Raw genomic sequence first — 11836 nt, 5'->3', positions numbered from 1 at the left:
TTGTATTCTATGTTTATCCTATTGTATATTTTATTCTATTTATTCTACTTTATATAGTATTTTATTTTATTCTATTCTGTACAGTTGTGTACAGTATTTTATTCTTATTGTATTCTAATTTTTGCTATGTAACTTTTGCACTGTCCACTCCTGCTGTGACTTATCTTATCTTATTTTCTTCCTATTTGTTAAGAATATGGCTCCATGCCGTTCCTCTGCTCTAGATCATTTTTAGATCTGCCACTTCTTTTGTCGACCACTTGTCCAGTTTCTTCAGATTTATTAAGGTCACAATGCGTGCAGTACTGAGATATTCTATGTTTTCAGTTAATAGCTCTTTGGAAATCACCTTGTTCGTCCAAAAATGGTACTTTCTGTCTCTCAAACCGTGTTGTCTTTTGGATTTTCCCTAAATGTAACGGAAGAAATCGAAAAGTATTTACTTCACAATGTGTGAAGTATCTAAAGTGTCTAAAGATACAGTTTAAAATTGTCTCTTTGCCAAGATGTCTGTTAGGTGTCAGCACAACACTGTTCTACCTCTTGACATAAGTGAGTTTTAATGCATGAATGATTCATAAGTCACTGTTAAGTGACCTAACAAAAAACAGGCCTTCAGAAAGCCTGGGGAACTATTGCTTAAGACCACTTTAAAAATAACTTTTTTTAAAAAAAAAGTCTGGAGAATGTTAGTGTTGCCTGTTTATCAAAATCACATTAGTCTGAAGCAGCACCACTTTTATTTATTTATTTAACTTTTAGTATCGGTCATTAAAAACGGCGTGACAGTGTTAGGAGACACCTCTTTCTATATTTTACTTTCAAAAATCATATTAATTTAAAACTTTTATTATTATTGATCACTTTATCATTACTATTTGTTACTACTTAAGCAATATATCTATTTATTAGCTCGGTTTTGCTTGAATACCATGTAGAAATTCTTAGGGCAGAATAATTGTTGCAAATTAATTTATTCAAAACAAATACTACAGGTCTGAACTGCGTGATCGACACAAAAACACGCGAGATTTCCGTAAAACATCCTTACGCGGGAATTTCTTGCAGGTAGATAAAATGACATCTAGTAACAGGTAACGTGATGGAATCCCGTGCGGCTCATTTTTGTTCTGAAATTGATAAGCTCCATGCAAAACTGTTGATCAACGTGGGAGTCACGACAGACTGGCAGCGTGCTGAAAAAGAAATCAACCAGTAAGTTCACACCGATCTACTCCAACCGGCTAATAGCCAGTTACGCTAGGTTAGCTTATTCTCTGTGTAGTGCAACAGTATTCACAGAGACTGTGGATGTTTTGAGGAGCCAAAGCGGTTTAATGTAACTGGTATTGCGGTTATATTTAATATTTAAACTCATATTGATGTGTATATATTCACAAAGAGCAGTTTATCTAGGGTTTACTCGACATTGTGTTTCGTAGTTGGCTAGCTATGTACTTTACCAATTCACCATAGCCTGTGATTATGCCCTGTTATTATCCCAGTGTAATCAGTCACATGTAAAAATGTCTGCCAATCATGGGTAGTGTTAGTTAATTTGATTTTATCATGTACTCTACTTGAAACACTTTACTGTAGAAACAATTATGTGTCCGGGAAGTATTTAAAAATGTCGTCGTTAGAAAAAGATTTTGCACAAAATATGTTGAACTAGCAAGATTAAAATCATACACTGAGTTGCCCTTTTATTAGGTGTACCTGTTCAACTGCTAATTAAAGTAAATGTGTAGTTGGCCAATGATATGGCAGCAACGTGGTGCACGGAGACATGGTCAAGCATCAGGATATGCAGAGAATATTATGTGACTTTAAATGTGGTGTAGTTGTTGGTGTCAGACAGGCTGATCTGTAGGTCTGAGATATTTTCACACAATCATCTTTAGGGTTTAAAGAGAGTGGTGCTGAAAAAAGTAAATATCCAGTGAGCAGCAGTTCTGTGGGTAAATACCTTGTTAATGCCAGAAGTCAGAGCCTTTGAACTGCTTTGAACCAATGGGATAATTCAGTTAACTACTTGTTACTACCAAAGTGAAGAGGAGAAGAGGAGCTCAGTATATGCAACATGTCACAACCTTGAAGCTGATGGGCAACAGCAGCAGAAGACCAGATTGGGCGCCACTCCTGTCAGCTAAGAAGAGGAAGCTGGGGCTACTGGCACACGCTCCTCTTGCCTTGTTTCAGTGGTTCAGACTGATGGTTGTGCAATAGTGTGGGAGAAAACTTGTTGGCACAATTTAGGGCTGTTAGTACCAACTGAGCAATGTTTAGTGTGTATTTTTGCTGACCATGTGCATCCCTTTATGACTGCAGTGTCCCTATCTTGTAATGGCTGATTCGAGCAGGATAACACACCATCTCACAACATTCCAGTTATCTCACACTAGTTGCTTGAACAAGACAATAAGTTCTCTGTACTCGGATGGCCTCCAAAGTCTCCCATGGGATCACCTTTATCCTGTGATGAAACATTTCCATCTTGATAAGAGTCGTTTCTTACAGCCTGAAAATGACAGTGAATGATTTGATAATATGAAAATGATTTCAAACTTAACTATGGCCTTTGCAGTCACAAGAGCTCAACTTAATGGAAGAGCTAGAAATTTTAGACCAATCTGGCTTATTGTGATTTCCAGCACCATCATCATAATACCAAATGAGGGAATAACTTTACGATGATGGTTCAGTTATAGAATCAGTGCCAAAGCACTTAAAAGGACTTTAGAGGACTTTTAACACCAATAAGGTATTTAGTGATTTTAAAAAAGTATATATTTTTCCCCTTTCAGAAACTTAAGATAAGATAAGATAACCTTTATTAGTCCCACATGTGGGAAATTTGTTTTGGGAAATTTGTTAAAGCAAACAGATTTTCCTAGCAGTTGTCATGTCTAGTTAATAATAATAATAATAGTTCTTACTAAAATAATGATAGTGTGTTTTAAAATTAATCTTGTTTTATTGTCACAAAAATTCCTCAGCACAGCTGGTGGTGGTTTGTTTCTTTCCAAACAAGTTTTTGCCAACAGGGAGGCTGCTGAGTGCCCTCTGGTGAACAAAATATGTATCATCAACAGAAATAATATGGCTGAAGGGTGTTTCTCCTGTCTCTTCTTTCCTTTTTACATTTTTATTAGTTGGTCATTTAAAATTCCAAAATCAATATATTAGTAATTATATCGACCCCATTGATATATTGGGCTCTATAAGACAATTTAAGTTGCTTTATCCTCTAATTTGTTAGCCATTTATAAATACATTTCTTATATCCATTTCACATTATAGGTGAAATTTTGTAATAATGATGAATTTAGAAAGTTGAATTTTTAGCCTCTAAAGATTTATTATTAAACACACAGTTGGTTGAAGTAACAATTAGAATAATCTGGTTAGAAATTACAGTGATTCAAAGCTGGGTGCCAAGCGTACTCACAATGAACAGCATTGCCGGATGGTATTATATCATTTGACAGCAGTGTGATGTAGCTTCTAATTTAGGTATTTATTTAAATCAGAAACTGTTTCTTTGATTTTCCTAAATTCTGCTGGTTGCATATTATTATAAAAGAGAATCACAGTCCTAGACTACAATTGGTCTTTGACATTAATTGTAGAATTGGTTGTCTGTTTGGAAAAAGTTTTCTTGTGATATTATAACTTCATTTAGTATTTCTATTTCCAGCCAGGAAATTTTAAACCGAATTGAAAGCATAATCCTGGAAATAGTCACCAGTCTGTCCAAAGCTGAGGCCCCTGTCCTGGTGCTGCCCAACAGATCCAGCTGGGCCAACATAAGGTATTTTGATTTGTAGCATGGCAAGTTTCCCTCCACACATATAATTGCTCATTCATTTTAAGCCACATGACCTTTGGGAGATAGCACAAGCCAAAAGGAATCGTGTGTAAAGCCACACAGGATTGTTTCATTGTTATTTAATTTCCCTTAAAGAGATAAACGCAGACTTTTGCTCTGTTTGAATTTTTAGATGGGGGTTTTTCAAGCTGACCATGGGGTCAACCAGGTGGTGGAAATGAAAATCTTCTGCTTTGATTCAGAGAAAACCTAAAAGAACTTCCTGCTGCTAAAAAGATGACAGACTGATAAGGAATTGAAAAGCACAGCATTTGTCAAGAGGCTTTAATGTGACTAGGATGGGGAGACCTTATGCTTAGAACAAAGAGGACTGTCTAATCTCAAATAGATCAAACCTTGCTACAGCTTAAATCACATTCTGGCTCAGCCATTTTAAATGGAACAGTGCTACAGGTAGCCCTCGGGGTGTGGGGAATTTTAGATAATTTGCAGGTGGGAGCTAATGTTTGAAAGCACTTACTGTAAATGGAGCACACAGTCTGTGCAGATGCTTTTTTTTTTTTTTTTTTTTTAAATGGGCTCTTTTGTTACTTTGTTTACATCATGAAATCATAAATCTTTTTTTGATTGCTTCCCACTGAAGCTTTGACAGTGCCATTGGGCTTCAGATGAGTTCAAGACAGTCTGTCACCACCATTAGGGCCGACTGCCCTTCATCTGTCACTAAATTTGGTGAGAAGATGAACTGTTATGTTTGTTTGGTTTTTTTTTTCATTTTATTTGTTATGCAACATCTGTTTTTGAAGTTCTTTAACACAGTTGTATGGTGCATATGGATTTCATTTGTATTCGTTGTGAACATATGCATAAACTGCACAAATGTCAGTAAAAGTCAGAGGTAGTTTTAGGTGACAAATTGGCAGAGACGTAACATGTTGCCTTTTTGGGATCAGTTTTACGGCATGGATACAGAATGTGTTGTTTAAATCTCTGATATGTTGATGTAGTGTTTAAGGTTTAATTTTTTTTTTTTTTTTCCCCAAATCTGTGTTTCTCTTCAAAGCCCAGATTCTCAAGATTCTCTCAGTCATCTACAGGCTTGTCCAGAGCAACTCATATGCTACAAAAAGGTTCTTTATAAATAATCCATACTTTACTAAAGCCAACATATAGATACCCTTGGTTTTCATAGGAATGCTTGAATTTCAGTTTATTTTATTTTTTTCACATAACAGTGTTTGTCTCCACAGAGACATCTATTACAACAACACAAAGCTCTTTGGTTCACAGAAAGCTGTTGATAGTATCGTAGATGACATCTCCTGCATGCTAAAGGTTCCTCGCAGATCACTACATGTGGTGAGTGTGCATGTCTGTGTTAGCAGGCGATGCGGTTCACATGATTGTGTGGTAGAAAATACAAACCCCTGATATTGAAAACTTGTAGAAAAATTCCTTTGGATATTAGTTCAGCTCCCACAGATGAAGTATGTTAGTTTAGGATGGTATTTTATTTTTGTTCTGCTTCTTGTCCCAGGAAACACCTGTGGAAAACAAACAGCTCTTTTGATCAAAGAGAAATAAAATTAAAGTTGAATTCAGGGCCCAGTGCTTGAAATAGCTCGTCCCTTGTATGTGTGTGATAATATGGGCTTGTGCTAAATTCTGTAACTTATCTGTAACTTTGTTGCTAGTTGGCCACATCCAAGGGATTGATCTCAGGTGACCTGTGTTATATGGAGGAGGACGGCACGAGGATTGACTGCCACTCCAGCTCAACTGTAAGCACCACTTTAATGCTTCTTCGCCTGATTTCGTGTTTGTTTTTGTCATGGGCATGGTCTGTGGTGCCGTGCAGGGAGGGCGGACGCACCTGCACGGCATCCTTAATCACGCCCGCCTAGTTAAAAAGACGGGGACTCAGGGGTTGGTGGGTTGTGGTGTGACAAATATTGGATAAAATATTGAATAAAATGGCTCAAACCTACGATTTGAGCCATTCACACCACAGTTTTGTTTTTTTGTTTTTAAATGACACTGCAACAAGAAACAGTACATCATTTATAGCTGGATTTTTGGTTTACTGTACTCCCCAAGAAAGTAACTGTAAGTCTGAGCTACGGAAGCCAGGCGTCCTTTTTTATTTATATAGGTTAATACCACCATACATGAAATTTCTCCAGGGGCCTTTAAAATATTGACATTATCTGACCATACACCAAATATAGTCAAAATACAGCTCAGGGAACAGAACCAGCCCTTAAAAGTGAAATTTAAATAACCCCTCAAATGTCAGTAAAAGGCAGCATTATGTTAATGAATCTGTACTAAATCTGAGCTGCTATTTAAGTCGATTCCAACAGAGGGCGTTCAGTTTATACTGTACGTGCAAACAGACTTTTACTGTTTTACTGATGGCTAAATGTCTGTCCTTCTCTGCTCTGTATTTAATTTTGTTTTTCTCCTCTCTGCTTAATAACTGATCTCAGCTGATTGCAGTGCACAGGAAAAATGTTTATTGATCTATCATTGTTTTAATTTCTATCCACCCATTGTGCACATAATTGAAGAAGCTGTATAATGTAGGCAATAATATAATTTTAAGAGTAATGTGATTACGGAATTTAGTACAGTAATGCTTTGCATTTGTGTGTCAAAGAAAAATGTAATTTAATCATAGTAGCCTTTTCCTTTTTTCTAAAATAGTCTGGCCCTCCGAGGATGAAATGTTGCCATAGATGCTTGATACGGCTAAAAGCCTTCATTAAACTAGGACTAAGATAAGGTTCTGGTTGCTCGATGGACAGGCATGAAATGGACTATGCTTAGTTCGACGTTACAGCTTTGGAAATGTGAGAAACATTTGGCTTATTTAGCAAAGCCATCCTAACGACCTCGTGCTCACTGGGTTAAAACATTTTATTACAGTGATAGAATGTAAAGCCTTTAATTACAGGAAATTATCTCATTGAGTAATGACTCAAGCCTGCCACGTGCACCACAGACTGATAGTCAACACTTTGTTTGCCGCTATTCTGCTAGGGTTGTGAGCAGCTAGAGCCACTATGTCAATAATGTCACTAGTAGTAGTGCAATTTTTTTTATTTATTTTCTTTTTTCTCTTTTTTTTTGCTTTCAGGCTGTCTCAGTTTCATCGAACATCAGTGGAATTAAAAGTATGCTTTGTAATCTATTTAAGAATCTACTTTCATGTTTTGTCCCATGATTGTAAGTCTATCATTGCAGCTGTCATCCTTGTCCTTTTTCAGATATTGTATCATCTGCAAAATTTGTCATGATCATCGAGAAGGATGCGACGTTCCAGAGACTGCTGGATGATGACTTCTGCACAAAGATCTCCCCTTGCATCATTATCACAGTATTTTTCTGTGTCTGCTTTTGATCTGAATGTTGTCTTCTTTCAGAAAGAGCAGTCTTAGTAATCTGTTTACTTAATCATTGTGTTTGTGTGAATCAGGGTAAAGGTGTGCCAGATGTGAACAGCAGGCTGATGGTGAAAAGGCTTTGGGATGAGCTGCACATCCCCATCTTTGCCCTCGTGGATGCTGATCCTCATGGTATAATTCATCTGCTTGAATACTTAAGCTGTCAGACATACTTTGCATTTTCCCACACATTTAACAGCATTTCAGATCCACACACAGACACACACACAGCTGGGTTGCATGTCTCGCTAAGCCAACAAAAGTTAGCACCTGTCCGCTGTGTCATGGTGCCTAGTCTAGCTATTATTCCCATTGGTGTGATGTCGTCCAGGGGGAGTTGGCTCGGTTTCCATCAGCCTCCATACCACTAAGTTTTTTGCCGCTGCGTGGCGAGACACATATGTAATGCTTTACTTTGTTCTAAGATCACATCACAGAGGATAATTGCTCTGGTATGCAAGTGATTGCAGCGTCTCTCTGTCCCTCCCTCTGATTTTCCCAGGCATTGAAATCATGTGCATCTACAAGTATGGATCAGTGGTGAGTCCTGTTATGCCGTTATTCCTGTACTCTGCATTATCCACTATAGCCTGTTGAGTGTCTCTGTGTTAGCACGTTATAATCATGCGCCTCTTTACATAAAAAGAATCAGTCATGCATGTTAGAAAATTAAACAGACACGCTATGAAGTGAAACTGTTATGCGATTGTGTGACAATCGCATCACTTTTGACCTTTGTGAGGCTTTTGTAGTCATTCTTGTTTCATTAACTTCATTGTAAACATGTGTTGGGGTTTGCTGTGGTATGAGAGTACAGCACTGATTAACAGTGTGTTTGTTTTCTGTATAAGCATGCTATGTGTATTTGATGTGTGTGTATGTGACTGGGTGTGTATGCGTCGGTTTATCCGCAGGCAATGTCGTTTGAGGCCCACAGTCTGACCGTCCCCAGCGTTATGTGGCTAGGCCTCCTCCCCTCTGACCTACAGAGGTTTGGACTGAGCATTCGCTACTTCCTACTTCCTCCTCCTGCCTCTAATTGGGATTATATTCTGGGGAAGTTTAGATTGTTTGTTTTGGTTTCTGTTGCTGTTGCCATCACTTTTTTTCCCTCCTTCATGGAGCTCTTTGCAAAAACATATTGAGTTTTAAGTATACACCCCCTTGAACAAATTTGGGCCAAAATAAAATTTCTGACATACATTAAATTGTAGTCTATTCGGTTTTTCTTTCTTTTTTTTTTTTTTTTCTTCTTTTTTTACTTTGCTGAACCTACACATAACCTCCTTTCTGGGAGTCTGTTTAAAAAAAGGGAACGAAACATTCTTCAGGGATAACATCCATGAACTGAAGTCTCTTATATATATATGTTTTTAAATCTAAATTTTATTTTTTAGGTTGCGGGTTCCCAAGGACGCTCTGATCCCACTTACCAAGAGAGATGAAAGCAAACTCTGCAGCCTCCTTGAAAGGCCATACTTAACCAGCCAACCAGAGTGGCAGAAAGAGGTGAGTGAAAGAGGACGCCAAAGAGGAAAGTGCTGCAGTTTATGTAGGAGGATAGATGAAACTGTTTGTAGAAATTTGTGGGATGGGAAGGAAAGGTATCTGAAAGGTACTGAGCTTTGAAGGATTTTTCTATCTAGATATGGTCCTGTGTGACGTCAATACATTTTATTCTCTTTAAGAAACCAGTTTTTTCTAGGGGGGGGGTTTCTTGCCTGTCAAGAGCCAAATATACAAAAGCTTCCAAAGCTCATGGTACTACTAAAAGAATTAATGACATTAAATAAAAAAATATTACAAAATCTCATTTTTAGACTGGAGGAATCTGGAGGAATGAGAGGTCTAATTTGTGGGGGAGAAGCAAGCTGAAGCAGTCCAAAGTCTGAAACATTTCCTCTCCCAATTAGAACAACATTTTGGTGCAGTTAGTTACAGTCTCTGGGTTTAGTTTGCTTATTGTTTATTTGAAAGAATGTAACATGAACCATGCCACACACCACAGCATTTATAGTCGAAGTTAATTTGCAATCCCCGTCCCTAAAACGCTCTTTAAAACACAGAATACTGAGCAACACATGCATGAGAGTTAAACTAAAAAGTAATCAATTTTAGAACAATAAAGCACTGTAAGACAAGAAGCAGACAATTCTTCGTGACTGCAGGACTGATATACTTTTAAATAACTGCTTCAGTTTTAGGGTTCCTGTTTGAGTTCTGCAGCTAAGGAATTCCACATGTTGATTAGCTGAATGAAGAAAAAAAAAAGCTGTTTATCCAAATGAGCATTTACGTAATGGCACCTTACAATTCCCACAAGATCCTCTACGTGTTACTGAGCCCAAACATTTAAGGGAAACCACAAGGTCACTGAGCACGTGGGCAGCCTGATTATTTTATCAGACAACAAAATGAGCAAAAAAAAAAAAAAATACAAAAACATAACAAATAAGAAGCAGTTGAGCACAATACAGGTTTGTTATCGCTGTGTGTCTTGCGAGACTGTGGAGCTGCACTCTTTGTGGCGGTACTGCAACTGGACAGGCAGATACGGGAGTGGCGGTCTTTCTCACTGTGAACCCAAGTGTAGTCTGACGCTGGTCTCTGCAACTGTTGAGATCTTTCTCCTGAAATTCTTTGCACACATTTGGATGCCTTTATGAGCTGAAGTTTCTATAAGCTGATTGTTGTGATACTACACTGATCCAAGTGTTCAGATCAGTGCCCATGGCCTTAGGATCCTACAGCATCCAACTTATAAGTGTGTGTGTGTGTGCGTGCGTGTGCGCGCGTGCGTGTGCGCGTGTGCGTGCGTGCGTGTGTGTGCGTGCGTGTGTGTGCAAATTTAAGTGGAACTCAACCTTGGAAAGCCAACTTACCAAAGATTAACTTTGACAGGGCAAAGCGGAATTTGGTGAGCAAGAATCCGGATCTGGTCAAACAAAATTGTCCCACTTTGACCACAAAACTCAAAGCTTTGCCTTTTGTCTCCCTCAGTACATTCATCCAACCCTGTGAGATGTTTTTTGGCAGTTCTGTTGTAGCAATAAGAAAAAAGTTGATTGGATGAATGAATATAACTTGTTAATTAAAAAAAATAAAAAGGTCAGGCCTTGAATTTTCTCCATAAGCACTGAGCAAACCTGTCGCACTGAACATTTTGATATTGTGCCGCACAGTAGAGGAATGTTTGTGAGAGGACTGTTAGCTTCCTGGAAGTTTGTAACCGCTATTTTCCATTGCTGAGTCTGTTATGCATCTATGATTTGTCTGTTTGCACAGCTTCCTGTCTGATCCCACTAAAACTGTGTGTTGCTGTTTTTGTAGATGAAACTGATGCAGCAAAGTAAAGTAAAGGCTGAAATACAGTCTTTGACAGCTATAGCTCCTGACTTCCTCACACAAATCTACCTGCCCAACAAGCTGCGCTATGGAGGCTGGATATGAGCTCAATGCTGCCACTTAGTGGATGAGTAAGTGAACTGCTGAAGTTGCTTTGAAGCCTGAAGAGTGGTATTAGATGTAAATTGTCAGACAAATGAAAGTATTAACTTCAGTTTGTTAGTTTGTAGTGTTTGGATAGTTATTCACCTTTCTTTGTGTATATTGGATGCAGTTGTTTGAGAAGTGTAATTAAAACCTCTATGATCCCACTGATGAGTGTTTCCACTTTGTCTTCATTAGCATTGCTGATATTCCCAAGATGTTTGTGTGTACTTCCAAAGTGAAACCACACTGTGGTACAGTAGATTCCCCCCCCTCCCCCCTCCAGCAAGGCTTTGCGGACGTCATAGCCACTGACGTCTTAGGCTTCTGATGCAAAAACCACAAGTGTGCTCAAAACAATTTGGTGGTTTGTAATTGCAGCACAGTATCTGAGGATGTTCATTCATAAAGGCACAGCAAATCATGCTGCTGCCCTATAATCTGCTTTCCAGCTGTTGTAGATGGTGTGCATTAAAATTCAAATCCACTCATGTCATGAGCTTCACCAGAGAAAGAAGATGTAAATAAACTTGCAGTTCTCTGCTTGACTTTGGTCAATCAGTATCACAGACACACTACTTTTCTTTTTCTTTTCTTTTTTTTTTTTTGTGAAGGATATGATTTCTTGCTGAGAGGTAGTAACTGGTAGTTGGCTCTGTAAGTGGTCAATAACATTGTTATTTTTGTAACTTTCCCTCTACACCAATACAGTGACTTTTAACCATCAAGATGTGATTAAAGTGCAGACTTTAATTCATGATGTTCAAAAACAGCAATGCATTAGCTGTTTATGGATTACAGCCATCTTTTATACATAGTCCCCTGTTTTCAGGGTAATTAGAAAATTAACTGGTGAGCAGTTTCACAGCCAGGCAAGGCCTGTTTGTTTTCATTATCCACTGGCAAATTTATCAGATAAAAGGTCTAAATATTTTTTTTCCAAGGGTTGAACTCTCATTTGGTAGCTGTTCACTAGAACTTAGATTCAAAGACATGTTGATCTATGTGAATCATGAAACTGAAAAAGCACAAAGTTAAATACAAGTAAAATGCAGGGCGGACCAATCTG

The 11836-nt window shown here is 38.1% G+C and overlaps 1 protein-coding gene across 2 annotated transcripts; it reads left to right on the top strand.

Annotated features, from left to right (window-relative positions):
* The first annotated feature begins 1002 nt into the window (after positions 1–1002).
* On the top strand, positions 1003–10976 carry spo11 (SPO11 initiator of meiotic double stranded breaks). Of its 2 annotated transcripts, none has more exons than XM_042216219.1 (13): positions 1003–1215; positions 3701–3814; positions 4476–4564; positions 4896–4962; positions 5068–5191; positions 5527–5613; positions 6972–7008; positions 7102–7211; positions 7311–7410; positions 7781–7818; positions 8193–8269; positions 8676–8787; positions 10609–10976. In XM_042216219.1, the coding sequence occupies exons 1-13, from the start codon at positions 1103–1105 to the stop codon at positions 10726–10728; spliced, it is 1188 nt and encodes a 395-aa protein (XP_042072153.1). In that variant the 5' UTR covers positions 1003–1102; the 3' UTR covers positions 10729–10976. The 2 variants fall into 2 exon arrangements, with proteins under 2 accessions (XP_042072153.1, XP_005951487.1); XM_005951425.2 differs by having other exon boundaries at positions 1004–1215; positions 5083–5191; positions 10609–10955.
* Positions 10977–11836: the final 860 nt, after the last annotated feature.

This window comes from Haplochromis burtoni, unplaced genomic scaffold (genome assembly GCF_018398535.1).
Source record: "Haplochromis burtoni strain Fernald_Lab_line unplaced genomic scaffold, NCSU_Asbu1 Contig_969, whole genome shotgun sequence".
Classification (NCBI taxonomy): Eukaryota; Metazoa; Chordata; class Actinopteri; order Cichliformes; family Cichlidae; genus Haplochromis; species Haplochromis burtoni.
The sequence above is the reverse complement of the archived record's forward strand: the minus strand, read 5'-3'. Positions and strand labels throughout refer to the sequence as shown.

Bases quoted from the DNA above. Each gene is read 5' to 3' on its own strand.
- spo11 (XM_042216219.1), top strand. From the start codon at position 1,103: ATGGAATCCCGTGCGGCTCATTTTTGTTCTGAAATTGATAAGCTCCAT. The intron at 5,614-6,971 runs GTAAGCACCACT...TTTTGCTTTCAG, and splicing joins ACTGCCACTCCAGCTCAACT to GCTGTCTCAGTTTCATCGAA. The intron at 7,819-8,192 runs GTGAGTCCTGTT...GTTTATCCGCAG, and splicing joins TCTACAAGTATGGATCAGTG to GCAATGTCGTTTGAGGCCCA.